Genomic DNA, 27,798 nt, shown 5'->3' with positions numbered 1-27,798 from the left:
GTTTGCTGACTTTTCGGGCTTCTTTTTTTATTGTTGGTTTATGGTTTGAAGTTTATTTCTTCCTGGGAGCTGCAGATTTAGTTTTATTTTCGGTTTTAAGCTTCATTTCATTCATGAAGTTGGTTCCTTATGGTTTCGTATTTAAGAATGAGGTTCTTTTTGAAAGCTTTTAGTTCCTTAGTAGTCTCCTTGGGGCTTCCATACTTTTATCTCTAAAATAATTTCAAATATTGATAACCCCAATAGAACCTTTACCACTGGATCTCTGGTTGACCCTCTGTTGCCAAACCACAACACTCCCATTTCAGACCTTTTCCAGGGTATGTGGTTTGTATGACAGACGCACCGCCTAACGCACCGGTGGGTGGGGCTGGCGGGTGGTTCTCGGCCCAGTCTGGCGGCTCACTGGGACAGGTGTGTTTGTGTTTGTGCAACTGTTTGCGTGCGCCGGCTGACGGCACCTGAGTCACTCCACTGAGCCGGCCAGTCCAGCCGGGCCAGGAGCCGCCAAGAGCCATGGCTTAAAAGCAACTCCCACCATTCGAGGGCAGTTCATTTGCCCACCAAATGGCGTCCAGAACGCAGTCGCCCCTTCTGCCGTCGTTGATGCTGCTGCTCTCCGTCCTCGGAGGAACGCGGGCTGATCCCAACCGACTCCTGCTCCAGCAACTCAACCAGGTCGGCTTCGTCAACCTTCTGGATCAGGCCGTGCGCCCCAGTGGTCGGTTCAAGCTCCTCCCCAGCTTCATGGCAAAATAACTAAAGCGCCTTCCCTTTCAGTTCCCCACGACCAGAAGGCCTACGACTTCATTGTGGTCGGATCTGGGGCGGCGGGGTGCGCCGTCGCCGCCCGCCTCTCGGAGAACCCCGACTGGACCGTGGCCCTGATCGAGGCGGGGGGCGTGGAGAACATAGCCCACCACACGCCCGTCCTGGCCGGCTACCTGCAGGAGACCTCCTCCAACTGGGGCTACAAGTCGGTGCCCCAGAAGTTCTCCTGCCGGGGCATGAACAACAACGAGTGCGCCCTGCCGCGTGGCAAGGTCCTCGGCGGCACCAGCTCCATCAACTACATGATCTACAACCGCGGTAACCGGAGGGACTACGACGGGTGGGCGGCGGCCGGCGCCAAGGGCTGGAGCTACGAGGAGGTGCTGCCCTACTTCCTGCGCAGCGAGAACGCCCAGCTGCAGGGCTTGGAGCACTCTCCCTACCACAACCACAGTGGCCCGTTGAGCGTGGAGTACGTCCGGTTCCGCACCAAGCTGGTGGACGCCTTCGTGGGCGCCTCCGTGGAGGCGGGTCTGCCCCTCACGGACTACAATGGCGAGTCCCAGAACGGGGTCTCCTATGTCCAAGCCACAACTCTGAACGGCAGGAGGCACTCGGCGTACTCCGCCTATATAAAGCCCATCCGGGACCTGCGCCCCAACCTGCACATCTTCACCTTCGCCAGGGTCACCCGCGTGCTCATCGACGCGCCCACCAAGTCCGCCTACGGCGTGGAGTTCCTCCTCAAGAACAAGTCCTACATTTTCAAGGCCCGCAAGGAGGTGATCCTCTCGGCCGGCGCATTCAACTCGCCCCAGATCCTGATGCTCTCGGGGATCGGGCCGGAGGACAACCTGAAGGCCATCGAGGTGCCGATCGTCCAGACCCTGCCCGTGGGCCGGCGGATGTTCGACCATATGTGCCACTTCGGACCCACCATCGTCACCAACACCACCGGCGAGACGACCTTCACCTCACGGGTCACTCCCGCGGAGGTGGTGTCCTACCTCCTGGCCGGGAACCCGGCCACCCGCATGAGCTCCATCGGCGGCGTGGAGGCGCTGGCCTTCCTCAACCTGGAGCGCTCGAAGCTGCCGCGGGACTGGCCGGACGTGGAGCTCATCATGGTCTCCGGCAGCCTGGCCAGCGACGAGGGCACGGGCCTCAAGCTGGGCGCCAACTTCAAGGACGAGGTCTACGACAAGCTGTACCGGCCCCTGGCCCAGCAGCAGAGGGACCACTTCACCCTCCTGGTGATGCAGTTCCACCCCAAGTCCGTGGGCCGTCTGTGGCTGCGGGATCGCAACCCCCTGCGCTGGCCCGTCATCGACCCCAAGTACTTCAAGGACGAGGAGGACGTCGAGTTCCTGCTAGACGGCATTAAGGCCAGCCTGCGGATCCTCGAGATGCCGGCCATGCAGAGGATCGGCGCCAGGCTGCTCAGGAGCCCCGTCCCAGGCTGCGAGAAGCTGGAGTTCGGCTCCGACGACTACTGGCGGTGCTCCATCAGGACCCTGTCCTACACCCTGCACCACCAGGTGGCCACCTGCCGCATGGGACCCGCATCCGATCCCACCACCGTGGTGGATCCCGAGCTCAAGGTGCACGGGGTGAGGCGGCTCCGGGTGGTGGACACCAGCATCATCCCAGTGCCGCCCACGGCCCACACCAATGCGCCGGCCTTCATGATCGGCGAGAAGGCCGCGGACATGATTCGGCGGGAATGGATCTGAGCCACCGGACACTAATGGAATAGAAGCTATAAGCCCCCAGCTATAACCTACGATAACCCTAAACGATATCTCCACCAAAAAGTAAACTAAACCCGTAAGAATCCACACTGGGAGACTGCTAATGGGCGGGGTATCAGATCCAAACCGGGTCTCTCGTAGCTCCCCAACTGAGGGAGCTTTCCAGTTCTGTAACTGGATCTGCGTCACCTTCAGGCAGCCTTTAAGCATTTATTAGATGAGTTATGTATCGCAGCCTTCCACTTATCTCGGCGGGTATTACTTCATTGGCGTTATCCAAAATTAATGCGCTTTCCGATAACCGGTCGGCCCATTTGATATATCAGTTCAATCACACAGTTACCGGGTTTTTCGAACTCGCTTTACTTTATTTATAATTAACTTTGCACTTATGGATGTTCCGGTCTCATTAGCTTTCGGATGCAGGTTTCTACTCTCCCCGGCGATTCGTTGCAGCCACGGTGGTTAATGTCCAAGGCACCAGAGAACCATAGCTCGAAAGTAGTTCTACCCCTCCATGATAGGTTCGATGAGGGCGCTACAGTTGCTCTTCCTTGGGCTTTTGTTGGCTGACGGCAGCCGAGGGGAGGCCGATCCCTACCTCCTGGAGCAGCTCATCCAAATGGAAGGCATCTTGGATGTCAAGGAACCTGCACTGGGTCGAGGTGGGTCTCTCTGGTTGTCTTTTTAAGGTCTGATATTCAAGCGCCATGACTTCTTTCCAAAAGAACCCCACAACCCCACCAACTACGACTTCATCGTGGTTGGGGGTGGCACCTCTGGCTGCACTCTGGCCTCCCGCCTCTCCGAGAACCCCCGCTGGACCGTGGCCCTGATCGAGGCCGGCGGGGTGGAGAACGTGGGCCACCTCACACCGCTGCTCTCCAGCTACACCCAGCTGACTCCCTCCAACTGGGGCTTCAAGTCGGTGCCCCAGAACGTGTCCTGCCTGGGGATGATCAACCGGCAGTGCGCCCTTCCGCGCGGCAAGGTCCTCGGGGGCTCCAGCTCCATCAACACCATGATCTACAACCGCGGCAATCGGCGGGACTTTGACGGCTGGGCGGCTGCTGGGAACCCGGGCTGGAGCTACCGAGAGGTGCTGCCCTATTTCCTGCGCAGCGAGAACGCCCACCTGAAGGGACTGGAGCACTCCCCCTACCACAACCACAGTGGCCCGTTGAGCGTGGAGTACGTCCGCTTCCGCACCAAGCTGGTGGACGCCTTCGTGGAGGCCGCCGTGGAATCGGGCCTGCCCCTCACGGACTACAACGGGGAGTCCCAGATCGGGGTCTCCTACGTCCAGGCCACCACTCTGAACGGCAGGAGGCACTCGGCCTACTCCGCCTACCTCCAACCCCAGAGGGATCTGCGCCCCAACCTGCACATCTTCACCTTCTCCAGGGTGACCCGTCTGCTGGTCGACGAGGCCTCCAAGTCCGCCTACGGAGTGGAGTTCGACTACCGGAACCAGAGCTACACTTTCAAGGCCCGCAAGGAGGTTATCCTGTCCGCCGGGGTCTTCGGCTCGCCCCAGATCTTGATACTCGCCGGGATCGGTCCTGAGGAGGACCTCAAGGCCCTGGGGATACCCCTCGTACAAGCGCTGCCCGTGGGCCGGCGGATGTACGACCATATCAGCCACTTTGGACCCACCTTCGTGACCAACACCAGCCGGCAGACGAACTACATCTCGCGGGTCACCACCACCGACTTGTTGTCCTTCTTCTACGACGCGAAGGCCGACACCCGGCTGAGCTCGATCGGCGGGGTGGAGGCACTGGCCTTCCTCAAGTCCAACCGATCGCAGCTGCCGCCGGACTGGCCCGACATCGAGTTCATGATGGCCCCCGGAAGCCTGGCCAGCGACGAGGGCACTAGCCTCAAGATGGCCGCCAACTTCCGAGACGAGATCTACGAGAAGCTCTTCAAGGACCTGGCAGAAGCCGAGCAGGATCACTTCACGCTGCTGGTGATGCTGTTCCACCCCAAGTCGGTGGGTCGCTTGTGGCTAAAGGATCAGAGTCCCTTCAGCGCGCCCCAGCTCGACCCACAGTACTACATGGAGGACGCCGACGTGGAGGTAGTCCTGGACGGGATCAAGGCGGCGCTGAGGATAAGCGAGATGCCGGCCCTGCAGAAGATCGGCACGAAGCTCCTCAACAAGACGGTGCCGGGCTGTGAGGGCTTCGCGTTCGCCTCCGACGACTACTGGCGCTGTTCCATCAGGACTCTCTCGTTCACCATCTACCACCAGACGTCCACCTGCCGCATGGGGCCCCAGAGCGATCCCCATGCCGTGGTGGACCATCGCCTCAAAGTGCATGGCCTGAGGCGACTCCGGGTGGTGGACGCCAGTATAATCCCCGTGATCCCAGCCGCCCACACCAACGCCGTGGCCTACATGATTGCCGAAAAGGCGGCGGATATGATACGGTCCGAGTGGGGTCAGTAACGATCGTCAATAAAAGCACCTCAACACTTTAAGAGTTTATCTCCGAATCAGGGAAAGTACTCTACTTGTAGAACTCTAGGTAGTACTCCCAGTACTCTAGTATTCGAACTAGGACTACATTACTTTAGGACTTTATATTCGAAAGGTATTAGGCCACTTTATCTAAACTGTGATTCATCATTGATTGTGAAGGGAGCATTACTAGAAATAGAAACAGGTCCTAAACCACAGCAAGGGGTTTTTCTGTAGGGTCCTATTTTGTGTTTAATCTCAGTTTATTAGAAATGGTATGGTCTGGTCTATAGGTAACACTTCCCAGCTTGGTTCGAACTTACTTTTAAACTAGAGTTGTGGCTTGGTGGCCCTTAAATGTATATACATATGCATTATCGAGAACAAATTTGTTGTTATTCCATTTCGAATTTGGTTATGGATACCAGGAACTTAGTACCTATCGTAGAACTAGTTTTAGTACTTAATATATATGGCATGAGTTAATAACTCGAATTCTAAGCTAGATATTTTCGCAGGCCTTTTTTTTAATATTTAACGTTTATTTTATACCTTAAGTTTATTGTAAAAAGAGATTTCAGATGCTTGTAAAACTAGATGTGCCATAACCCCGCCCTGATCTGTTATTAGAAATAATACCTATCTTAAGAGACCTTTAACTCCGCAATGTCTAATTCGGGGGGCCCTCTCTGTTCATTACATTAAGTCATTGATTAAGTCTTAAGTCATACCTTAAAACGGTCTATCATAGACCATCCAGCTTCATCAACCCGCAGAATAAATAACTTATAACGTGCATTTATTAAATTTGACTTTTATTTTAGAACGGATTTTTATTGAAAAACCTCAATGACCAAAAAATCCTTTCTTCACCATTTTGTACCTAATTCAGGGCTAAATTTTCCATTAAATTGTTTTTAATATTTGTTTAAAAACAGTACCATTTCTTGCAATAAATCGGCACATATTTTCTGTTAATGGACTTCGATTTTCATTCAAAATGTTGACATCATGACCATGACAATGGAGATCGTATAGAACCTTTGCTCAAGTCAAACTTCCAGCAGGACTTTTACTTATTTCAGTTCTTATTTCTTCATTCTTAAAAAAAGGGACAAAAATTGGCATATTAAACTGGAAGTTTTCAATTAGGAATTAATCAATCTACAACATGGATATAGACACTCACTTAACAAAGACTAATACTTTCTTCAAAGTTTTATTTTCTTTTTTAAATTTAAGTATAGACAGCACTTACTAGACAAGGATATTACTTTCTTACTTTCTTACTTTACTAACCTTTATACTTGTATTATTAAAATCATAAATATTAATTTTTATAAGTTCAGGAGAAGTCATTTTATGGCTTAAAATTGAAGAGCTTGCTTTGAAGAGATTCTTAGAATAGTGTCTGTTTCCACCACCCGTTGGTTCTTGACTTTTAACTTGAGATTGGTCTCGGATTAGGTAGTATTAGTATAGCTTACTTATCTTCTGGTTAGTCCCCTAGTCTCATAGTCATGGTTCATGGTTCTCTGTAGTGGTTCGAACTGATAATAATGACTTGAAATCTGAAAGAAAGGAGTACTTTTGGACTTGCAATTACCTCGTCTTCCTCTGGGAGTCAAAAGCTGGTAAATCTCCAACCAAATCTGCATGATCAGAATGCTTGAAACTCCATGGAGTTACGAAACCCCTGGGGGCAACAAATCCATTGATACGCCTATAATTGCATTATTCAATTGCCGAACCAAGAAAAGGGTAAAGAGTTGTTTGACTTGGCAAGTTAATTAAATGGAATTACCTTAACGAGTCGCAACGTACTTGCGATTGGGGGGGGGGGCTTTCTTTCCCCAAAAAGGGGGGTAGGCTAGGGCTATAGCTATAGCTAGGGTCTGGGTGTCCTCTAGGGGTTGGCCAAGAGTGCATTAACCCACACGGTCGAACGGGGGTTGAAAACGTTGCCAACACGCAGCTCAAAACCAAAACCAAAACACAACAAAACAACCTCAGGGGGTGGTTTGCCGCATCAGGACATGCTGTGGAGGAGGATGCTGTTTCGGATTAGGACGCTGGTGGCGGGTGGCGGGTGGCAGCGGGGTGGTTGCATACAAGTGGTTATCACTGTCCTTGGCTTCCGCATTCCCGGCCTAATACGTGTATGTATTTATCAAAAAATTCAATATGCATCATCAGGACTCGTAGGACATGGGGGAGTTTTCTGTTCCGACGCCGACGCCGCCGGAAGTTTTCCGCCTTTGGGGCAACAACAAAAAAAAAAAAACAAAAAACACAATAGCTGTTTTGCACAGAAAATAATATAGTTCTTGGAAAATATTATCATATTATCAAAGCTTTATAAAGATAAGATGAATAATACCTATAATATTTATACATTTTTTTAAGCATTTCTTTTGTTAAAAATTTAATTGCAAAAAAAAAACTTCAGAAAAGGTTCAGAATTTATTTCTGGCAAATAAATGTATTTTTATTTGTGCTTTTCCATTAAATATCTTGCTAATTTAAATGCAAATGTCAATCAATTTTTATTTTTTTTTTTAATTTAATTTAACATGTTTTAATAAGTTAAAACATGTTTTACAACCTTTCAGTTCAAAAGTACTATAATATCAATATATAATATCGAAGTCCCTATAGAACCTATATATAATGACTTATATAATGAGTCTGGAGGCCTTGTACCTTAGTTCCACTTTCAGTTTCTAGGGATCTAAAAGGAGATTTTCTCTTAAAATTAATAATGTTATATATTATATTCTATATATTATAACAAAGTCCCTATAGAACCTATAGAACTGTATTTAAACGACTCATGCAAAGATTTTGGATCTATACCAGCCTCTGGAGCCTTGAGATTAGTTCCACTTTGGGTTTCTGGGGATTTAAAAGGGGATTATCTTTTAAAATTAATGATATTATACATCATTATATGTTATATCATACTATATATACTGTTATATCATATATCATCATTATATCATACTATATATTTCATCAAAACCCTTCAGAACCTATAGAACTGTATTTAAAAGACTTATATAAAGAGTCTGTAGCTATAGTTTAGATTCTGGGATCTAAAAAAGGTTAATTCTATTAAATTTGAAATATATAACATAATAATATATATATTTTATTAAAAGAACACCACAGATTTTTAATAAAACGACTTATATGTATAAAGAATCTGGAGCTATATAAGGCCCAGAGTTTTATTCCAGTTTCGGATTATAGAATCTAAAAAAAAGGTTTATTCCATAAGATTTATAATATTAAATATATCTCTACTTGAATGAGTCTGGAAGAGTCTGGAGCTATATATTTAAAGAGTCTGTATATAAGGCCTTAAGCTTAGTTCCATTTCCGGATTCTGGAGATCTAAAAGGGGATTATCTCTTAAAATTAATGATGTTAAATATTATTATAAACATATTTTTAAAAAAACCCTACAGAACGGTACCTGAACGACTTCTATTAAGACCCTGGAGTCATTATCGTCATTCTGTTAAGGAATTATCTTTTGAAATGTGATTTTTCTCAGTGGCCACAGTCGCCAGGATCAAAGGGGCAAGTCATGTGCCATTCGCAACCCTGTCTGTATTTCGCAATGTCCTGTCAACATGCGGTTTCCTAATTGCACCATTTCAAAACCAGTCAACAGGCGACAGACGCAACAGTACTAACGGTTAAGGGGTTAAGGCCTACACATACCTGAGGAGCATGTGGGGGGTTAATATTACAGGATGGGGAAGTAACTTACCTGAAACGATTAACGCCTCATTGGGACCCGTTGTGTGTATATTGCCCATGGTCGAGGTTGTCCTTAGCTCTTCCTCTTCTTCGTCGACTTTATAATAACGGTATTTCCTCCTTAATCGAAAGCTTCGCTGGAAAAGTTCTGCCACGGAAAAACCAACACACACACAAAGACACCCACATAGACAAAAATAAAATATTTTATTTTAAATTTATTTTTAAAAAACATTTGAGAATTTTAAGGTATAAATTAAGGATTAATTTTAAAAATATATATATATTTTTTTTTTAATAAAAATCCTTAAATTTAACTTTAATTTCCTAAAAATATTCTCAAATATCATTTAAGAATTATAATTTATTTATTTATTTTGTTTATCGGATATTTTCTCTCTGTGCACAAACACACAGATAGCTTTTAATGGCTGTGCCCTCAATTTTCCAACGCAGCCCGCGAGTATGCTACAAATTTTTTGTTCGAGATTAGAATCGAGCACGCGCGCCCTATTGTTGTTGTCTTGCTTTGCTGGTGTTTTTTTTGTTTATTTTCATTGTTCTTGTTGTTGTTCCTAGTTCTCCATGTTTTGTTTTTGTTTTATATCGCATTTATTGAAAGCTCTCGCCACGGGCGGCGTCTCCAACGTCTCCAACAACAAAAGCAACAATATCGGACACTTGTTCGTCATATATGTACTATTCAATTATGGACCCGATCGGAGAGGAATTTATTCAGATTTCAGAACTTAATTCTGAGAGCGGCCACATTTTTATGGCCAGCCATCCATCCACTTGATAATGTGATTTTTATTAGTTGTACTCGGGCTTTTATTCTGGCCTTTATCAAGGTTCAAATAAAGCGAATTTCAAAAATAGAATACAACTTTGGGAAGTACATTGATGGGGGTTCGCAAAAGGGGTGGCGCTGGGTGGCGTCGCATGACGTAAGCATGTCCGTGTGTGTGTATGTGTGTGTGTGTGCGTAAGGGAGCGACCGATGGGAGATGAAGGAGAGAGGAAGAGAGCCTTATCAATGAGCTCATCACTTTTCTTTTCATTTAGAACACTGAGCGAAACCAGATTCTACACAACTTAGAAACAGATTCTACCCAAGGCAGCACACACACACACACACACACACACACTGAAGTACACACTCGAAAATAACCCTTAGTTGGGATTCTGGTTGGGAATCTGATTGGGGTTGCTCAACCGGAGAAACTGGAGGTAAACAAAGTTTTGTTATTGCCGCTGCTTTGTTGTTGCTGTACTTGATTTGGGGGGGGATCAGGTATACGAATGCATCCAGTTTGGCATGCATTTGTTTATCAGTTTATTAGTCATTTACACTAAGCAACCGGCGTCGCAGAAACAACAACAAAATGGCTGTGGGCGAAACCCGCGCCGCACAGATTCTCAACAGCATCCACAGGCTGTAGCCGATTCTATTCTTTTCTAATTGATTTTCACTCACACCCACAACAAGAAAAATTTGACAAAAAAAAAACAAATAAGAAACTTGGACGAGCGCGTCTAATTGGTTTTTTTTTGCCGATTTCTTAATTCACAAACTTTTAAACCAAATGTGTTTAACGTAAAACGTAAACGAATTCCGCAATTTAGCGCACCACAACCAAACTCACAAGTAAATATTAGCGGTGGTAGTAAAATCTAGAGCTGCACGACAGTCTACCTCAGGATATATCGATTGCTAATTCCACCATCGATAGGTCTCATTGTACCATCACTACTGGTTACATTTGTGTGTAAGTATTCTTGATGTAAACAAATAGAGACGAGGCGCAATCACAATGTCCCGCGGCGGAGAACTGGTCTTTAAAACAAAGAAAACCTCGGAAAAGATATCGGAGAACATACACATATTCGCCAATGACCCGTCGCTGGCGTTTTTCCGCGTCCAGGAGCATGTACGCAAGGTGTCACCAGCGATTTTCGAGAAGCGCGATGAGGTATTCCAGCTGCAAAACAAGCTGCAGGGACACTGCTACGACATGGAATACGGAATACAGTATGTGTCCACTTGAATAGCTTCCAAACAGTCCAAAATCATCATTTCTTTGAAACCCCTTTTCATAGAGCTCTGCGCACCATCGAGAAATCAGAAAGCGTATTCGATAACATACAAGAAATGATTAAGGCTTCAATATTCCTGAAACAGCAACTACGATATGAGGAAAACCGCAAAAAGATTAAAAAGGAAAGCACGAAATCATCGGTCTATAAGCGTTTCTCTGCCCACCTCGCCCTGGATCTACCAGAATTGCCCGATTTTGGTGGAGTCATGAGGGAAACTAGTCAACGGATGGAAAATATCATTGGTCCTACGGCGGCAACAGGACGTTCAGAGGCTCCAACAACTCAAACCAGCAACCCTGGAGAGCTCCAAAGATCCTATACCACACTCCACTAGTTAGCCTTTAAAATTATATTAATGTATATACATAGAATAAAATGTTATTATAGTACAGGGGTAAGATCTTATTTTCTTCTTTGCATTGGACAGATTTTGCATGAGAATAAAACCCATAATTTAAAAATACAAAGCAACCATAGAAATTACCGTCATATACTGTTCGTGTCATCACCAAACTATCGATATCTTCCACCTGACACGGCGTCTCCTCTCTCGTCGCTCGCTTTAAATTAGATAAGTGTAAGGAAATCCAGCGGCCCTCGAGAAAATGAACCGAATTTGCCAGAGCCTGTTGCGTCAGAGCTACGCAGGAGCCGCTAACCATTTGCGGCCGGCAGCAGGAGCCACTGCATCTATGCCATTGTCGGCGTTGCGGTTTTATTCCGCAGATGCGGCTGCTCCGCCGGCTGCCGTGGACAAGGCAACGCTGGACAAGCTGGTCCGCACCAACAAGGTGGTCATCTTCATGAAGGGCAATCCCCAGCAGCCAAGATGCGGCTTCAGCAACGCTGTGGTTCAGATCCTCCGCATGCACGGCGTTCAGTACGATGCCCACGATGTTCTCCAAAACGAGGCGCTCCGTCAAGGTACGAATTTCATCATCATATAAGAAGTAACTATGTTTGACACAATCTTTATATTCTTAAAGGCGTTAAGGAGTACACAGACTGGCCAACCATTCCCCAGGTATTCATTGATGGCGAATTCGTTGGCGGTTGCGACATTTTACTCCAAATGCACCAAAGCGGCGATCTTATCGAGGAACTCAAGAAAGTAGGCATCGTATCTGAGCTGCTGAAGGCGGAGGAATCCAAACAGGCGGCGGGGTCTAAGGAGGAGGCCAAATAGTGTCCTAGCAGAGCACCAAAAGATCAAAGACCTAAATACTTCTATGTGTTAGCCACGCAACGTTTTTATTATTAAATGTTTAACTCTTAACGAAAACCAAACTGATGAAAAGGCACACTTTTTTAGGGGTTCGACCGGCTCTCGTCGATCTTTTGCAGTTCTGCGAGGATCCGACAGCGTGCCTGTAGCGGATCTTTGACCTGTAAGAGCTCGAAACACTGTCGTTGGCACAAAGGGTTTGTCATGTTTGCCAGAATCTCCATCAGACTATCGGCAATGGAGTGTCGCATTCGGTCCTCGGAGGGCATGGGCGGTGTATTCCTGTTGAGGGAACGAACCGACTTCTGGGAGGCTTCAAGGTCAACGGCTTGACTTGGGGGAACCTCTTCTAAATCCTCTGGGACCTCAAGGGGCTCGTGCTGATCATGCTTTGGTGGTGAATATTGTTTCTTCTGATCTTCCTGGATGGGGTATTGTAATTTTTAGTATTATATGGATATTGTATATATATAACTGGTTTATTCTTACATTTTGAACCCTAATATCGTTAAGATTGTCGATTTGTGTAAACAAATTTTCATGCTGTGAGCTTATTTTAGAAAACTGATCCATATTTTCCATGCTGGCCTTATCCAGAATCATTAAACTAAATAATTATTTTTGTTTATTATGTTTTATCTTTTTAAATCCAAAAATACAAGCAATTGTTCATAATTCTTCGCGTAACTGCCAAAAGCCCATTTTTAATATATTTTTATCAGAAATGGGAAATTAACAGTTATTTGAAGGAAGCTTAACTTTAACCCTTGTGCGGCAATATTTTTATTTACTATATTAAAAAAGAAACGTCGGTAACGATCGAATAAAACAAAAATTTATGAATTTAATATCATAAAGGAATTAGTTCCAAGATTCATGTGAACATTAAATTAACTAAAACTTACTTGATAAACCCTTTCAGTTAAAACCGGATATATATCGCAAAAATCGGGTATCATTTTCCGATAACTAAGAGAATATTATAATATAACCAATTTATTAAAATACAAAAATTAAAAAAAAGTCAACCAAATACCATTTCCGATCAATCAGTTATATGGCAGCTGTAAGATATAGTCGGCCGATCCTTATAAAATTTGGCATGTCGTATTATATTGCTAAAAATAGCTCTCATGTCAAATATTAACTCTCTAACTCAAAAATCACCAAAGTTATACCATTTCCGATCAATCAGTTATATGGCAGCTATAGGATATAGTCAGCCGATCCCGTCCGTTCCGACTTATATACTGCGTGCAAAGGAAAGAAGGGTGTGTGCAAAGTTTCAAGACGATAGCTTTAAAACTGACGGACAGACGGACATGCTCATATCAACTCAGGAGGTGATCCTGATCAAGAATATATATACTTTATAGGGTCGAAGATGTCTCCTTCACTGCGTTACACACTTTTGGACAAAATTATAGTACCCTCTGCAAGGGTATAAAAATTAATATATTCGTAGTATTTTAAGAAGCATATCTTCGTAATATCGTTAGAAGAGTACCTTTGCAATAAAATATCTAAAAGCATAGCTCTGTAATATCTTGTAAAGAACATCTGCATCAATGGAATGTAATATTGGTCTCTAAAGGGGTATCTTCCTTATAGATCTATGAATACAAGTAAACCTCTATTACCAGAATCTAATATTGTTTATACATAATACTTTTAGAAGAATATAACTTAAGAAATAGTTCAAAATTGTATTTATTTGTATGACCTAGTAATAAAAAACTCTATCTATAGTATCTAATAATTCAGTTTAATCGTAATATCTCTAAAATATTATCTTCGTAGTTCTTCTAAAAGAATAAATTATATGATTATTATATTTTTAACATGCTAATATTATGGACGGTAATATCTCTTAAAGATAACCGTCTGAAAACTTTTATACAAAAATATTTTATATAAATAAATATATAAATATATATGTAAATAGAAGATATAGACATCGATAGATTTATATATTCTATAAAGATATTACTTTATAAGATTACACAAATAATATTTTTAGAAGACTACCTATGCAATATTTTAAAAATAAAAAGACGCTTTTTAAGAAGAAAAATTATATTTAAAGTAAATCTTCGTAAAGTACGATTACTTTCGTAATATCTAGAAAATATATCCATAATGCCTATAAAGGACAAGCTCTATCAATAGAAGCTATGTAATATTGTGTATCAATTATATCTTTATAAAAATATCCTCATAATATCCCTTACAAAATGCCTTTGTTATACATTCGTATCTCATATATACGAATTCTGATCCGATTCTCAAGCGGAGTACCTTAAACGATTTCTATATCGATTCTCCATCATTCTGCATCAAAATCCTAACACAAAATATTTTTTGGATTTTTTGTCCATTTTTCCTGATGGGACCCCTTGAAAATGCAGATTTCCCCCATATGGCCCACGGCGATGTCTATATCTTCCCCAATTCTGATCCAATTCTCAAGCGGAGTACCTTAAACGATTTCTATATTGATTCTCCATCATTCTGCATCAATCGTTCAGTTATATGGCAGCTGTAAGATATAGTCGGACTATAGTCGACTTGTTTGAACTTTATTCATCGTATTTTTGATACATTGCAACATATAGCACTGAATGACATTGCAATTAAAGGGGTTTTTCGAAAATATCATCCCTATGCACGCCACTTTTGGAATCCATGGTGCTCCACGGAATATGGAGGAATAAAGCCACCACAATCCATTTGGTCAATGATGAGACCCAATTCCTCAGATTGTGTGGAGTTCGAAGACCCTGATTCGGCTAACATTTGTTTTGCAGTTGCTCGTTGGCTTTCGCAGAAAGTGGAGGCTGCACGACGAGATCTGGAACTGTTCTTCTGATAAAAGGGAGCATCGTATCCGTGCCAGTTCACGTACTTGGTGCAGCTATCCTGTAGTTTATTGATGTCCTCAATAAATGTTTTTCGCAGAACAACCATGTCAGACAACAATACCGTTTTTTTCTAAAATAAAGAAAAATATACAATTACAGCATTGAAAAGTATGAGTTTTTGGGGGAAAACGTACCAAATCGGCACCTCCAATATGTCCTCGGAGCTGTTGAAGATTGGTTTTGTCCTCCTCCAGGTTACTCTCCATATCTTTCACTATTTCGGTGGCTTTCTCAATCTTTTGCGTTATGTCCTTAAAGAAATGCTCAATAATCTTTATTTGCTCGTCGTAGCTTTGCTTTTGTTTCCATTGATCTATTGAGGTGATACCAAACACTTCATAGGCGGCGTAACAACCCAGTGCAAAACCAATCGGTCCAAAAACCAGGGAACCGATCGCAACAAACAAGGCGCCAACGAAGGCAATTACTGCCCTCACTAACGCCTCTTCGCTCCTCACCTTCAGTTCCGCCTTTTGTTTGCCATAGAAGCCCCCTGGACCGAAATCGTCGTGGACATCATGCAACATACTTTGAAACGCATTTTTGAGCTCAGCAGTTCTGTGTTGGACATTGGTGAGGAGTTCCAAAGATTTTCCGGTTTTTTCGAGGCCCAATTCCAGAGCTACCGCTACCAAGTTCCTGATTATATTCCTATTCATTTCCGACAAGTTGCTGTCGCCAATTTTATCGATGAAGATATCGAAGGTGCTGTTGACGGAAATGCACCACTGGAAGACTGGACCCACACAGTTTTGGTAGGTGAGACGGGCTTCGGAGTTCAAAGAGCGAATCTGAGGCAGCTTTTCCTTGGCTTTGCCGTTATAATTCAGCATGGCTGTATCAATCTCGTCGATGGCCTTCTGCAGCTCCACAAACTTCACCTTCCTGTCGAACTCGGCTTGATATTTCACCAGGACGTTCGACAAACTTGCTATGCCTTTTATGAAATTAATCTCGGTCTCATCGCACCTGGCAAAGAAAGGACAAAAGGCGCAAAATGCAAGTGCCGTTACCAAAACGACGGCAGAAGGATCCTTTCCCATGATTGATCAAGAAGGATTAATCCACTGGCGAGGAGCTGACTGGTGCTTCCCTGACGAGAGAAGATCTACTATTGTTTTCGAAATGTACGATTTTCGGTCTTATATATACCCAAAAAGTGAATACACCAAAGAACACTTAACACTAATTCGGTTCTTGGGAACTGTTAATAATTCCTTAATCAAGAGATGTATCGTAGTTGCAAATAAAAGACTCGGATTTCGCGGAAGCTAATAGGCATTAATGAAGAAGTTCTTTAATATTCAATTTAGACAATCTCCTTTTCTTTTGAGGGAGGCGGAATCGGGGCTCAGTATGATTATGGCATTGAAACTTTTTTGCGAATTTTGACATAAAAAATGAATGCTTTTACTGATAGTGATATTTTGTGGACACATATTTTCCTTTATGTGTCCATAACGAAGTTCGAATAAAGGCCCGAAGAGGGTGGGGTGAATTGAAATTTAAGATTTATTAACATTTACAAATTTTATCACAAAAGCCATGATTCCCAGAATCATACATATATGTACATATACATTTTCAGATCTATAAGTATATGGGTAGTTCTCAAGAAAGGTCAACCACAAGTTGCAAGTTCATGAAAAGATGTTTTTCAAATATTTTTACAGAGAATCTATTCATTTCCATCTAGCGTGTGAGTTTGATGAACATCAATTTTAAGGGGTTACGCCACCCTGACCGCGTGGAAACGGGACGGTTTTTCAGGAATTTCTTGTGACTAAACTAGTTGAGATAGGATTTTTCCACTTTTATTTCTATTCAATACAACTAATAAGCTTTATAAATTCTAAAAAAAAACTTGTTTTCTATGCAAAATGGCGGAGATATGAACATCGGCGATCATCGGTTTTTCAGGAGTGCTCCTTAATGGTGGGCATGATTCACGTGTCAATTTTCACGTGTCAAGTAAACAAAATTTTTTTTTAAAAAGTGATAAATTTGGAACAGAGTGACGTAGCCGTTTAAGAAAAAAAAAAAAATTACGCAAATGAGAGCACTTCAAAAATTTACTCAATTTTTTGGGCAAAAATTTCGTACTACAAATTGCATAACAAAATTTCTATCCATTGGATCGAAAAAATCCTACGTCACTCTGTGGAAAATCTATGTAAGAAGATGTGGTTCAATTTTCAAGTCAATCGGTTGAACAGTTTTTGAGTTATCATGCCCACCGTCTTGAAAAAAGTGGTTTCGAGAAAAACGCAAAAGAAGAAAAAGAAGTGTCTTAGGTGCCCTCCTGCCGTGCCGACTTCAAATAAACATAACTTCCATAATTATCAAGATATTGTCTTCGGGGACTTTGTCTTAAAATACGCGTAAGAATATAGTCTTTTAAATTAAGTAAAAAAAAATTTAAATTTTTTGAAAATTTCAGGGTGGCGTAACCCTTTAATATTATTATTGATATTTATGTACCCCTGTGAGGGTACGAAGATCCTATGGGCTTTCCGTATACCAGGAAAAGGTTTAAAAAACTTAAAGAATAGAAGAGATAAGCATTACAATTGATTTATAAAGATCCCCCCGAGATAAAGGGGAACCCCTTTAGGGAGAGCTGTACGTTTCTTTAAGTATCTAGAATCTAGCCTCCGATCCAATCCTAAAGTTTTTTGGAAGAAAAAAGTCAACATCGGACATACCTTCATCCATATGTTATGGTAATTTAGTAGCCGACTAGAATCAGGGCGTTTCGGAACTTTTTGCAAAATACTTTGCCTTTAAGGTTCCTTGGAGTAATAATGAAACTCTTTTTAGCATTGAGCCTTTTCTCAATGTGAGTAACATGGACATATTGGACTATTGGACCTAGTTGTCCATGCCACAGGACATTCAACAGAGTCACCCACACCTGACTCGGATGGTATCTCCCCATTCTCCCCATTTATTCTCCCATAAAATCGATCATCTAAAAGATTATCAAAGATACTGCCTAAATCGTATGCTATGCTGGGCTTTGTGAAGAAACCACTAGAATACAATTTTAAAACCACTAGAAGATACTAACAATTAATAGGCCAGTATTGGGAACCGATCTCCGGACCTAGCGTCCAAGGGCGAGAGTGTAGGTTCTTCTCATAAAAGTCAGGCACTACAGCCGAAGTGACGGTATGGCCTCTTGGAAGAATATTCGGATGGCCTCTTTCCAAGACGAAGCTACCAGCATCTCATCTTCAAAGGGAGAAAGCGGGCTGGAGGGGAGAACCAATCTGCCTGATCTCAACAAGCTTATCTCTTCCTTAGACTCAGAACGCTAGAGAGCAGAGAAAATGTCGAGTCTGCCACGTCCTTCACTGCGTTGCACACTTTTCACCAAAATTATAATACCCTCTGCAATGGTATAAACAGCTTATGGATAAAGGGTAATAGTTTTTGGTACTAAGAAAGTAACTTGTTTGACCTTTATTCACCGTATTGTTGATTAAGAATTAACAATTTCTATTTAAGCTGGCGATGATTCGCTTTCGTAGAAAGTGGAGGCTGCACGACGAGTTCTGGACCTGTTCTTCTGATAAAAGGGAGCATTGTATCCGTGCCAGTTCACGTATTTGGCGCAGATATCCTGTAGATTCTTGATGTCCGGAATAAATTGGCGTCGCAGAAGATCAATATCAGACAACAATATCCCTTTTTTCTAAAATAAAGAAAAATATAAAAATAACAGCATTGAAAAGTATGAGTTTTTGGGGGAAAAACGTACCATATCGGCATTAAAAATATCTCCTCGGAGTCTGTGAAGATTGCTTTTGTCCTCCTCCAGGTCACTCTCCATATCTTTCACTATTTCGGTGGCATTCTCAATCTTTTGCGTCAGGAACGTAAAGAAACGCTCAATAAGCTCCATTTGCGCCTCGTAGGTTTGCTTTTGCTTCAAATTAAATATTTTGGTGAGGACGATGAAAATGGCGGTTAAATGGCGGTCCAGTGGTCCAGTGGCGGTCCCCTTCTCAAGTTTCGCCTTTACTTCGCCATAGAAGCCCCCTGGACCAAAATCGTCGCGGACATAAATCGAAATATTTTGAATCGCATTATCGAGCTCTTCAATTCTGTTTTGGAAATAGGTGAGACATTCCAAAGATTTTTCGGTTTCTGTGAGGCCCAATTCCAAAGTAGACACGGTCAGGTTCCAGATTATATTCCTATTCGTTTCCGACAAGTTGCTGTCGCCAATATTATCGATGAAGATATCAAAGGTGCCGTTGATGGTTTGGCACGAGTCGAAGACTGGACTCACACAGTTTTGGTAGATAAGACGGGCTTGGAAGTTCAAAGAGCTAATCAGAGACAGCTTGTCCTTGGCTGTGCCGTTGTATTCCAGCATGGCTGTATCAATCTCATCGATGGCCTTCTGCAGCTCCACAAACTTCACCTTCCTGTCGAACTCGGCTTGATATTTCACCAGGACGTTCGACAAACTTGCTAGGCCTTTTTTGATATCAAGCTCGATCTCATCGCACCTGGCAAAGAAAGGACAAAAGGCACAAAATGCAAGTGCCGCTGCCAAAACGACGGCAGAAGGATCCTTTCCCATAACTGATCAAGAAGGATTAATCCACTGGTGAGGAGCTGACTGGTGCTTCCCTGACGAGAGAAGATTCTATTCGAAATGTACGATTTTCGGTCTTATATATACCCAAAAAGTGAATACACCAAAGAACACTTAACACTAATTCGGTTCTTGGGAACTGTTAATAATTCCTTAATCAAGAGATGTATCGTAGTTGCAAATAAAAGACTCAGATTTCGCGGAAGCTAATAGGCATTAATGAAGAAGTTCTTTAATATTCAATTTAGACATTCTCCTTATCTTTTGAGGGAGGCGGAATCGGGGCTCAGTATGATTATGGCATTGAAACTTTTTTGCAAATTTTGACATAAAAAATGAATGCTTTTACTGATAGTGATATTTTGTGGACACAGATACATATTTATTAAACATTAATTAATATTATAATCCATGATTCCAGTATCCAGATTCCAGATCTATATACGGGTAGATCTAGAGATAGAGATCTATTCCAAGAACTAACCACAGAGAGTTAACCACAACCAACAATATATATAACAAATATGTTTTTCAAATCCATTTTCCAATTAATTTTAAGACATTTCGAAAAAGCGTGTGATTTCAGTCTTGAAATTTTCCATAACATGGTAGTTGCCCGATGAACGTCAATTATTGTGTCCAATTTTATACTTTTATACCAAAAAAATTAAAAAAAAAAAACAGGAGTGGACGGCTATATGTAATCGAGTTTCCCGACTATATTATACCCGGTACTCATCTCCTCCAGCCACAATTTAAATCATCTTAAGAGCTTAAACTCCAAAGGAATGGATTCTCAGCAACAAATTTTTGTTGCATACTTTTGCGCTTGGGCAAAACAACAACAAGAAACCTACGGTCATACTACCGATTCAGTAGGGAAGTCTATAACTCCTCAATATCCGATTTGGCTGCTTTGGTAGGTGTAGGTTAGCCATTGGAACAGTTTGGCATCAAAACATTCTCCACAAACATTAACGAACTGGCGCTGAAAAAAGATTTATATTTTTGGGGCGGGAGTGGGCGTGGCAAAATATTGACACAAACTTGATCTGCGCGGATATCATACGATCCCAAGTTCCAAATCGGATAGTTCTATATCTTATGGTCTTCGAGATCCACGCGTTCATACGGACAGCCGGGCATGGCTATAACGACTCGGTTGTTGATGCTGATCAAGAATATATATACCTGGATATATAATGCTGGATGTCAAACAAGCCTTCGACCGAGTCTGGCACTCCGGTCTCCTGCTTAAATGGAAGAGTAACCTGCCCAGACCTTACTACCTCTTCCTGAAGTCCTACCTGAAGGACCGCTAATTCCGGACTCAGGGAGGTCCGCGCCGGAGTCCCCCAAGGCAACCTATGCGGACGATACCGCCTTCCTGACCGCTGCTGACAACGCTACAGGGCCAGCTACTGTCATGCAGGAGCAACTAGATCTTCTCGGCAATAGGTTATTCAAGTGAATAACGATAAATCCCCACCATACCACCCCACCACAATCCTCCACCACACCACGCCACCACATTTTCTCTCCGTCGAGGAAATTGCCCACCGGTCCACCTCAACAGCTCCCCCATCCCGCAAGTAGAAAACCCAAGATACCTGGGCTTCACGCTAGACAGGAGGCTTACTTGGAAGCCTCGCCTAGTCAAAACAGCGAAAGCAGTGTGAAGTAAGATTAAAGGCGTTCTATTGGCTGATGGGTAGGAGGTCGAAGCTGAGGACCTCTTCGAAAATCCTACTCTACAAGGTGATTATTCGGCCAATTTGGACATGCGGGATCCAACTTTGGGGCACGGCCACCAAGACTAATATTCGGACTATCCAAATATTTGAAAATAGTGCCCTCTGTATCGCCACTGGGGCCCACGTCCACCACGACAACCAGACAATCCCCGAGGTGCTTGGCCTCCCATGGGTGAAGGAGGAGATCCAGAGAAGCAGCAGCAAGTACATCCAGAGGCTACACGACCACCCCAACGAGTTGGCGACCACTCTCCTCGACAACAGCGCTGGACCTCACCCGCTGGACCTCATCCGAAATAACTTCAGACTCTTATTAACTCTTATTTTTTCACCTCTTACATAAGTTACACATAAGCCAAGTTTTCTGTTAAAATATTTAATGGTTGTCTCTGTTGGACAGTTTTAAATAAAATCCCCCCTGGCAAGTGATAAAAATAGCTTCTATTGTGTAAAGCTTGTATCTTTCAAAAAAAAAAAGTAGTTGCGAAGGGTGCGCCATCTAGAAGAGAAGTGTCAAACTAGCAAGGGGCACAGAGAGATTAGGAGGAGTGCAACCGGTTAAAATGGCAAATTTTCCGTTGGGGCATTGTCTCTCCGGGCAAAGGCAATGGGGGGATCAGCGCCAAGTTTTGGCGTCGGGGCATTCATTCCTCTGATTTAGTTGAGTAAATTTTTTCACCTAAGTGCGGTGTCCAGGGGCAAAAATATCAAAAAGGGGCCCACCGTTTTTGTGGCCAAGGGTGAATCCGTCGAGGTAAGGAAGTGCGGCGGGTCAGTTAGGTAAATTTTCTAGCTAAATTTTCTCTTGGGTGACTAAGCTCGGCATCAAGGTAGACACTACCGGAGGGAAATTCAGGCAGCCCTAAGGGGTCGGAGCGGATCTAAGGGACTCCAGAAGCCCACGGCGCAGAGCTGCAGGAGCAGCGTTCGCCGGAAGAGTTCCAGTTTTGCACCAAGATATCAAGAGATAGACCAAAACCGAGAAGCTGAGGGCGAAAAAAAAAACAAAGAAAAAGACTCGGTCAACGGGCTTGAGATTTACTCGATAGGCCCACCATCAAACCTTTGGCTCGAGCGGGCAGTTTGCGGAGGCATCCGGCGACCCCGGCGTGGTAATCCGGAGAACTTTCATCCGGGAAAAACCGGTACGGCCGAATCCACGTGGGAGTTCGGCAAGTAGATAGGTGTTAGATTAAGATTAAGTACTGTTAGTTAGTTCTATTAGTGAGTACGTTTTCTGGCATATGGCATGAAAAAGGAAAAATTGGCCAAGCGCGATTCGAAGTGGTAGTGGGGTTATACCTAACCTTTTCAAAAAAAAAGAAGAGAAGAAAAGAGAAAAAATAAGAATAATGATTTCCATGGCCCCAAAGTGCGTTTCACAATAGAAAATTTTCCTTGTTTTTTTGTTAGTGTTAAGTCTAAAGTTTCAGCCACCTGCAGTCCAAGAAAGCGCTTTCAACGATGGGTTTACCAAGGCTGGGGTGAGTGTGAACTGAACTTACGTAATACCAGATTTAGTCCCAACAAGAAAGTAAATGAGACCGAAAGGACAAAAATATAATAAAACAAGGAATATTTCCCAAACATGGACGACTTAAATTTTTAAATAAAAAAAGGTAATTTTGAAGTAAATAGTAAATCCGCTAGTCCAAATCGTTCGAACCATTTCGCTGGCGAGTTTTCACTCAAGTTCGAGCGCATGTTCGTTTATATGTTCGAAGGGATCGCCATGAAGTTTTATTTTTATATGAAAGTCTTGCTCATGTCTAATTTGTTTTTATTGTTTTGAAAAGCCAATTTCTTAAATCTTTTAGTTTTAATTCTTTTAATTTTGTTTAGCCACATTTGATTATTTCTGTTATTATTAGGTTTACTTTAGTATTTACTCCATATAATTCGATATAGTGGGCATGTATGTTTTAGGTCTAAAGCTAATTTTTATTATATTTCTTTTAGTGCTTAAATAAATTTTTATAATGTTCTAAGAACCACTTTTTGGACCCGACATAACAGGCCCCCTTGAGACCGTCAAAGCTGGGGCTATTATTGACATAAAGGGTTTCGCCCCCAGGAGTTTTGATAGCCACAGGTTGGGTGGGCAAACTAAGCCTCGCAACATCAGAGGTCTTAGGTGCTCGACGGTAGAGCCCGATGCAAAGGAACCCTTTTTTTCTTTTCTATGTATATTCCCTGAATCAATTCAACAGATGGCCGAGAGGAGCAGTTGATCGCTTACCAAGAGAAGCTTTCAAGCAGTTAGGACCTAATTTTTTCTTTTATTAATTTTTTTCATACTTGTATAATTTAAATTATTGATTTTCATTTATTCACAACTGATACGGTTTGGCTAAACTTCGCCACGGGCGTACAATCGGAAAATCACTTTTTAAGTTCGGATGAAAAATTATAAAAAAAAACTAGAAAGGAAAGCTAGCTTCGGGAGGAGCCGAAGTTGATATACCCTTGCAGTTAAAACCGGATATATATCGCAAATATCGGATATAGTTGTTCCAAAAAGAAGTCCCAAACTTCTATCTTCAAAAATACCAAAGTTCTACCAAAAACCATTTCCGATCGTTCAGTTATATGGCAGCTATAGGATATAGTCGACCGATCGATCGATGAAATTTGGTAGGTCGGATTAATTGACAAAAAATATAATCTGTACCAAGTTCCAGCTTTATATCTTCAACTCAGGAGGTGACCCTGATCAAGAATATATTTATATTTCTATATATGTATATATATTAATATATATATATATTTTATATTTCAAGAAAATTATAATACCCTCTGCAAGGGTATAAAAAATAAAATAGGAAATCAAAAATCTTAAAGTTTTTCTCTTTGATCTTTTTTCTGTAAAACATACAGAAAGACATGGCCTAATCGGCACTGGAGATGATTCTGATCAAGATTAGAGATACTTTATGGAGTCTTATAAACCACTAGAAGATACTAACAATTATTGGCCAGTATTGGGAACGGATCTTCGCACCTAGCGCCCAAGGCCGAGCGTGTAGGTTCTTCTCATGAAAGTCAGGCACTATAGCCGAAGTGACGGGATGGCCTCTTGGAAGAATATTCGGCCTCTTTCCAAGACGAAGCTACCAGCATCTCATCTTCAAAGGGAGAAAGCGGGCTGGAGGGGAGAACCAATCTGCCTGATCTCAACAAGCTTATCTCTTCCTTAGACTCAGAACGCTAGAGAGCAGAGAAAATGAGGAGTCTGCCACGTCCTTCATTGCGTTGCAAACCTTTCACCAAAATTGTTATACCCTCTGCAAGGGTATAAACAGCTTATGGATAAAGGGTAATAGTTGTTGGTACTAAGAAAGTAACTTGTTTGACCTTTATTCACAGTATTGTTTATTAATTGCTTATATAATTAACAATTGTATATTGCTTATATAATTAATTAACAATTGTTTATAATTAACAATTGCTATTTAAGCGGGCGATGGTTCGCTTTCGTAGAATGGGGAGGCTGAACGACGAGTTCTGGAACTGATCTTCTGATAAAAGGGAGCATCATGTCCAAGCCATTTCACGTACTCGGCGCAGCTATCCTTTAGATTCTGGATGTTAGGAATAAATTGGACTCGCCGAAGAGCCATGTCAGACAACAATATCTCTTTTTTCTAAAATAAAGAAAATTATAAAAATTACAGATTTGAAAAGTATGAGTATGCGTGTTTGGGGGAAAAACGTACATTATTGGGGCCTGCAATTACTCTTCGGAGCTTCTGAAGATTGGTTTTGTCCTCCTTCAGGTCACTCTCCATTTCCTTCACTTTTTCGGTGGCATTCTTAATCTTTTGCGTCAGGTCCGTGAAGAAATGCTCAATAAGCTCAACTTGCTCCTGGTAGGGTTCCATTTGTTGCCAATGAACCAAATCGGTGATACCAAACGAGGCAAAGGCGGCGGGGAAACCCAGTGAAAGACCAATCGGTCCAAAAACCAGGACACCGATCGCATCAAACAAGGTTCCAACGAATAAGACAATTCTTGTCTTCACTAACACCGCTTTGTTATTGATCCTCTCCTCCAGTTCCGCCTTATCTTTGCCATAGAAGCCCCCTGGTCCGAAATCGTCGTGGACATCATGCAATATCTCTTCAAATGCATTTTTGAGCTCAGCAGTTCTGTGTTGGACATTGGTGAGGAGTTCCAAAGATTTTCCGGTTTTTTCGAGGCCCAATTCCAGAGCTACCGCTACCATGTTCCACATTATATTCCTATTCGTTTCCGACAGGTTGCTGTCGCCAATTTTATCGATGAAGATATCGAAGGTCTTGTTGGCAGAAATGCACCACTCGAAGACTGGGCCCACACAGTTTTGGTAGGTGAGACGGGCTTCGGAGTTCAAAGAGCGAATCTGAGGCAGCTTTTCCTTGGCTTTGCCGTTATAATTCAGCATGGCTTTACCAATCACGTCGACGGCCTCCTGCAGCTCCACAAACTTCACCTTCCTGTCGAACTCGGCATGATATTTCACCAGGACGTTCGACAAACTTGCTATGCCTTTTTTGATATTAAGCTCGGTCTCATCGCACCTGGCAAAGAAAGGACAAAAGGCGCAAAATGCAAGTGCCATTACCAAAACGACGGCAGAAGGATCCTTTCCCATGATTGATCAAGAAGGATTAATCCACTGGCGAGGAGCTGACTGGTGCTTCCCTGACGAGAGAAGATCCGCTATTCTTTTCGAAATGTACGATTTTCGGTCTTATATATACCTAAAAAGTGAATACACTAAGGACACTTAACACTAATTCGGTTCTTGGGAACTGTTAATAATTCCTTAATCAAGAGATGTATCGTAGTTGCAAATAAAAGACTCAGATTTCGCGGAAGCTAATAGGCATTAATGAAGAAGTTCTTTAATATTCAATTTAGACATTCTCCTTATCTTTTGAGGGAGGCGGAATCGGGGCTCAGTATGATTATGGCATTGAAACTTTTTTGCAAATTTTGACATAAAAAATGAATGCTTTTACTGATAGTGATATTTTGTGGACACATATTTTCCTTTATGTGTCCATAACGAAGTTCGAATAAAGGCCCGAAAAGGGTGGGGTGAATTTAAATTTAAGATTTATTAACATTTACAAATTTTATCACAAAAGCCATGATTCCCAGAATCATACATTTTCCTATCTATATATGGGTAGTTCTCAAGAAAGGTCAACCACAAGTTGCAAGTTCATGAAAAGATGTTTTTCAAATATTTTTACAGAGAATCTATTCATTTCCATCCAGTGTGTGAGTTTGATGAACATCAATTTTAATATTATTATTGATATTTATGTACCCCTGTGAGGGTACGAAGATCCTATGGGCTTTTCGTATACCAGGAAAAGGTTTAAAAAACTTAAAGAATAGAAGAGATAAGCATTACAATTGATTTATAAAGATCCCCCCGAGATAAAGGGGAACCCCTTCAGGGAGAGCTGTACGTTTCTTTAAGTATCCATGTCGAAGCTAGCCTCCGATCCAGTCCTAAAGTTTTTTGGCAGAAAAAAGTCAAGATCGGACATACCATCATTCATATGTTATGGTAATTTAGTAGCCGACTAGAATCAGGGCGTTTCGGAACTTTTTGCAAAATACTTTGCCTTTAAGGTTCCTTGGAGTAATAATGAAACTCTTTTTAGCATTGAGCCTTTTCTCAATGTGAGTAACATGGACATATTGGACTATTGGACCTAGTTGTCCATGCCACAGGACATTTAACAGAGTCACCAACACCTGACTCGGATGGTATCTCCCCATTCTCCCCATTTATTCTCCCATAAAATCGATCATCTAAAAGAAACCTAAAGGCTTTGTGAAGAAACCACTAGAATACAATTTTAAAACCACTAGAAGATACTAACAATTAATAGGCCAGTATTGGGAACCGATCTCCGGACCTAGCGCCCAAGGCCGAGAGTGTAGGTTCTTCTCATGAAAGTCAGGCACTATAGCCGAAGTGACGGGATGGCCTCTTGGAAGAATATTCGGATGGCCTCTTTCCAAGACGAAGCTACCAGCATCTCATCTTCAAAGGGAGAAAGCGGGCTTGAGGATAGAACCAATCTGCCTGATCTCAACAAGCTTATCTCTTCCTTAGACTCAGAACGCTGGGCTAGAGTCTTCCACATTCTTCACTGCGTTGCACACTTTTCACCAAAATTGTAATACCCTCTGCAAGGGTATAAAAAGCTAATACTTGTAGATAAAGGGTAAAAGTTGTTGGTATCAAAAAAGTAACTTGTTTGACCTTTATTCACCCTATTGTTGATTAAGAATTAACAATTGCAATTTAAGCTGGCGATGGTTCGCTTTCGTAGAAAGTGGAGGCTGCACGACGAGTTCTGGAACTGATCTTCTGATAAAAGGGAGCATCGAATCCATGCCAGTTCACATACTCGGCGCAGCTATCC

General features: G+C 42.7%; 8 protein-coding genes and 1 long non-coding RNA gene across 15 annotated transcripts in view; 4 read left to right on the top strand and 5 right to left on the bottom strand.

The window, feature by feature from the left end:
- Positions 1 to 10,422, bottom strand: part of Flo2 (flotillin-2) — a 124,865-nt gene extending 114,443 nt beyond the window's left edge. For 3 of the 5 annotated variants that reach the window (XM_043210073.2, XM_043210076.2, XM_043210077.2), the window contains exons 1-2: positions 10,333 to 10,412; positions 8,768 to 8,905 (exon numbers count right to left, since the gene is read on the bottom strand). In XM_043210073.2, coding sequence (XP_043066008.1) covers positions 8,768 to 8,816 — 49 coding nt within the window. In that variant the 5' untranslated portion in view covers positions 8,817 to 8,905; positions 10,333 to 10,412. Of the gene's footprint in view, positions 1 to 8,767; positions 8,906 to 10,234 lie in introns of all 5 variants that reach the window. The other 2 variants (XM_043210075.2, XM_043210074.2) reach the window with 2 other exon arrangements.
- On the top strand, positions 309 to 2,858 carry LOC108130941 (glucose dehydrogenase [FAD, quinone]). Its single transcript, XM_017249628.3, has 2 exons — positions 309 to 721; positions 781 to 2,858. Exons 1-2 carry the CDS (start codon positions 568 to 570, stop codon positions 2,502 to 2,504), a joined length of 1,878 nt encoding a protein of 625 aa, XP_017105117.2. The 5' UTR covers positions 309 to 567; the 3' UTR covers positions 2,505 to 2,858.
- Positions 3,017 to 5,009, top strand: LOC108130930 (glucose dehydrogenase [FAD, quinone]-like). The gene is made up of 2 exons (XM_070280007.1): positions 3,017 to 3,187; positions 3,251 to 5,009. The coding sequence occupies exons 1-2, from the start codon at positions 3,040 to 3,042 to the stop codon at positions 4,975 to 4,977; spliced, it is 1,875 nt and encodes a 624-aa protein (XP_070136108.1). The 5' UTR covers positions 3,017 to 3,039; the 3' UTR covers positions 4,978 to 5,009.
- On the bottom strand, positions 5,786 to 6,806 carry LOC138926328 (uncharacterized). Of its 3 annotated transcripts, none has more exons than XR_011442802.1 (3): positions 6,596 to 6,637; positions 6,289 to 6,524; positions 5,786 to 6,090 (listed from the first exon to the last, which is right to left on the bottom strand). It is a non-coding gene; the product is annotated as an uncharacterized lncRNA (long non-coding RNA). The 3 variants fall into 3 exon arrangements; XR_011442799.1 differs by having other exon boundaries at positions 6,289 to 6,539; positions 6,596 to 6,630; XR_011442797.1 differs by having other exon boundaries at positions 6,289 to 6,806.
- Positions 10,423 to 10,496: 74 nt separating the features above from the next.
- LOC108130938 (BLOC-1-related complex subunit 8 homolog) lies at positions 10,497 to 11,255 on the top strand. The gene is made up of 2 exons (XM_017249625.3): positions 10,497 to 10,789; positions 10,858 to 11,255. Exons 1-2 carry the CDS (start codon positions 10,572 to 10,574, stop codon positions 11,189 to 11,191), a joined length of 552 nt encoding a protein of 183 aa, XP_017105114.1. The 5' UTR covers positions 10,497 to 10,571; the 3' UTR covers positions 11,192 to 11,255.
- Positions 11,256 to 11,352: 97 nt separating this feature from the next.
- On the top strand, positions 11,353 to 12,144 carry Grx5 (Glutaredoxin 5). Its single transcript, XM_017249626.3, has 2 exons — positions 11,353 to 11,781; positions 11,844 to 12,144. The coding sequence occupies exons 1-2, from the start codon at positions 11,463 to 11,465 to the stop codon at positions 12,041 to 12,043; spliced, it is 519 nt and encodes a 172-aa protein (XP_017105115.1). The 5' UTR covers positions 11,353 to 11,462; the 3' UTR covers positions 12,044 to 12,144.
- On the bottom strand, positions 11,883 to 12,843 carry LOC108130940 (uncharacterized). The gene is made up of 2 exons (XM_017249627.3): positions 12,572 to 12,843; positions 11,883 to 12,504 (listed from the first exon to the last, which is right to left on the bottom strand). The coding sequence occupies exons 1-2, from the start codon at positions 12,683 to 12,685 to the stop codon at positions 12,166 to 12,168; spliced, it is 453 nt and encodes a 150-aa protein (XP_017105116.1). The 5' UTR covers positions 12,686 to 12,843; the 3' UTR covers positions 11,883 to 12,165.
- Positions 12,844 to 18,467: 5,624 nt separating this feature from the next.
- On the bottom strand, positions 18,468 to 19,654 carry LOC108133418 (uncharacterized). The gene is made up of 2 exons (XM_043210052.2): positions 18,767 to 19,654; positions 18,468 to 18,700 (listed from the first exon to the last, which is right to left on the bottom strand). The coding sequence occupies exons 1-2, from the start codon at positions 19,595 to 19,597 to the stop codon at positions 18,509 to 18,511; spliced, it is 1,023 nt and encodes a 340-aa protein (XP_043065987.1). The 5' UTR covers positions 19,598 to 19,654; the 3' UTR covers positions 18,468 to 18,508.
- A 5,077-nt stretch (positions 19,655 to 24,731) lies between these two features.
- Positions 24,732 to 26,000, bottom strand: LOC122321044 (uncharacterized). Its single transcript, XM_043210051.2, has 2 exons — positions 25,083 to 26,000; positions 24,732 to 25,010 (listed from the first exon to the last, which is right to left on the bottom strand). Exons 1-2 carry the CDS (start codon positions 25,998 to 26,000, stop codon positions 24,819 to 24,821), a joined length of 1,110 nt encoding a protein of 369 aa, XP_043065986.1. The 3' UTR covers positions 24,732 to 24,818.
- Positions 26,001 to 27,798: the final 1,798 nt, after the last annotated feature.

Source organism: Drosophila bipectinata, chromosome XL (genome assembly GCF_030179905.1).
Source record: "Drosophila bipectinata strain 14024-0381.07 chromosome XL, DbipHiC1v2, whole genome shotgun sequence".
NCBI lineage: Eukaryota > Metazoa > Arthropoda > Insecta > Diptera > Drosophilidae > Drosophila > Drosophila bipectinata.
This window is presented reverse-complemented; position numbering and strand designations above follow the sequence as displayed.

Excerpts from the sequence above, each read along its gene's own strand:
- LOC108130941 (XM_017249628.3), top strand. The coding sequence starts at position 568 with ATGGCGTCCAGAACGCAGTCGCCCCTTCTGCCGTCGTTGATGCTGCTG. Across the intron at positions 722-780 it reads TCAGGCCGTGCGCCCCAGTG|TTCCCCACGACCAGAAGGCC; the intron begins GTCGGTTCAAGC and ends CTTCCCTTTCAG.
- LOC108130940 (XM_017249627.3), bottom strand. The coding sequence starts at position 12,685 with ATGATTCTGGATAAGGCCAGCATGGAAAATATGGATCAGTTTTCTAAA. Across the intron at positions 12,505-12,571 it reads ACGATATTAGGGTTCAAAAT|GAAGATCAGAAGAAACAATA; the intron begins GTAAGAATAAAC and ends TACCCCATCCAG.
- Grx5 (XM_017249626.3), top strand. The coding sequence starts at position 11,463 with ATGAACCGAATTTGCCAGAGCCTGTTGCGTCAGAGCTACGCAGGAGCC. Across the intron at positions 11,782-11,843 it reads AAACGAGGCGCTCCGTCAAG|GCGTTAAGGAGTACACAGAC; the intron begins GTACGAATTTCA and ends ATATTCTTAAAG.
- LOC108130938 (XM_017249625.3), top strand. The coding sequence starts at position 10,572 with ATGTCCCGCGGCGGAGAACTGGTCTTTAAAACAAAGAAAACCTCGGAA. Across the intron at positions 10,790-10,857 it reads GACATGGAATACGGAATACA|AGCTCTGCGCACCATCGAGA; the intron begins GTATGTGTCCAC and ends CCCTTTTCATAG.
- LOC122321044 (XM_043210051.2), bottom strand. The coding sequence starts at position 26,000 with ATGGGAAAGGATCCTTCTGCCGTCGTTTTGGTAATGGCACTTGCATTT. Across the intron at positions 25,011-25,082 it reads TAATTGCAGGCCCCAATAAT|AAAAAAGAGATATTGTTGTC; the intron begins GTACGTTTTTCC and ends TCTTTATTTTAG.
- LOC108130930 (XM_070280007.1), top strand. The coding sequence starts at position 3,040 with ATGATAGGTTCGATGAGGGCGCTACAGTTGCTCTTCCTTGGGCTTTTG. Across the intron at positions 3,188-3,250 it reads GGAACCTGCACTGGGTCGAG|AACCCCACAACCCCACCAAC; the intron begins GTGGGTCTCTCT and ends TCTTTCCAAAAG.
- LOC108133418 (XM_043210052.2), bottom strand. The coding sequence starts at position 19,597 with ATGGGAAAGGATCCTTCTGCCGTCGTTTTGGCAGCGGCACTTGCATTT. Across the intron at positions 18,701-18,766 it reads ATATTTTTAATGCCGATATG|AAAAAAGGGATATTGTTGTC; the intron begins GTACGTTTTTCC and ends TCTTTATTTTAG.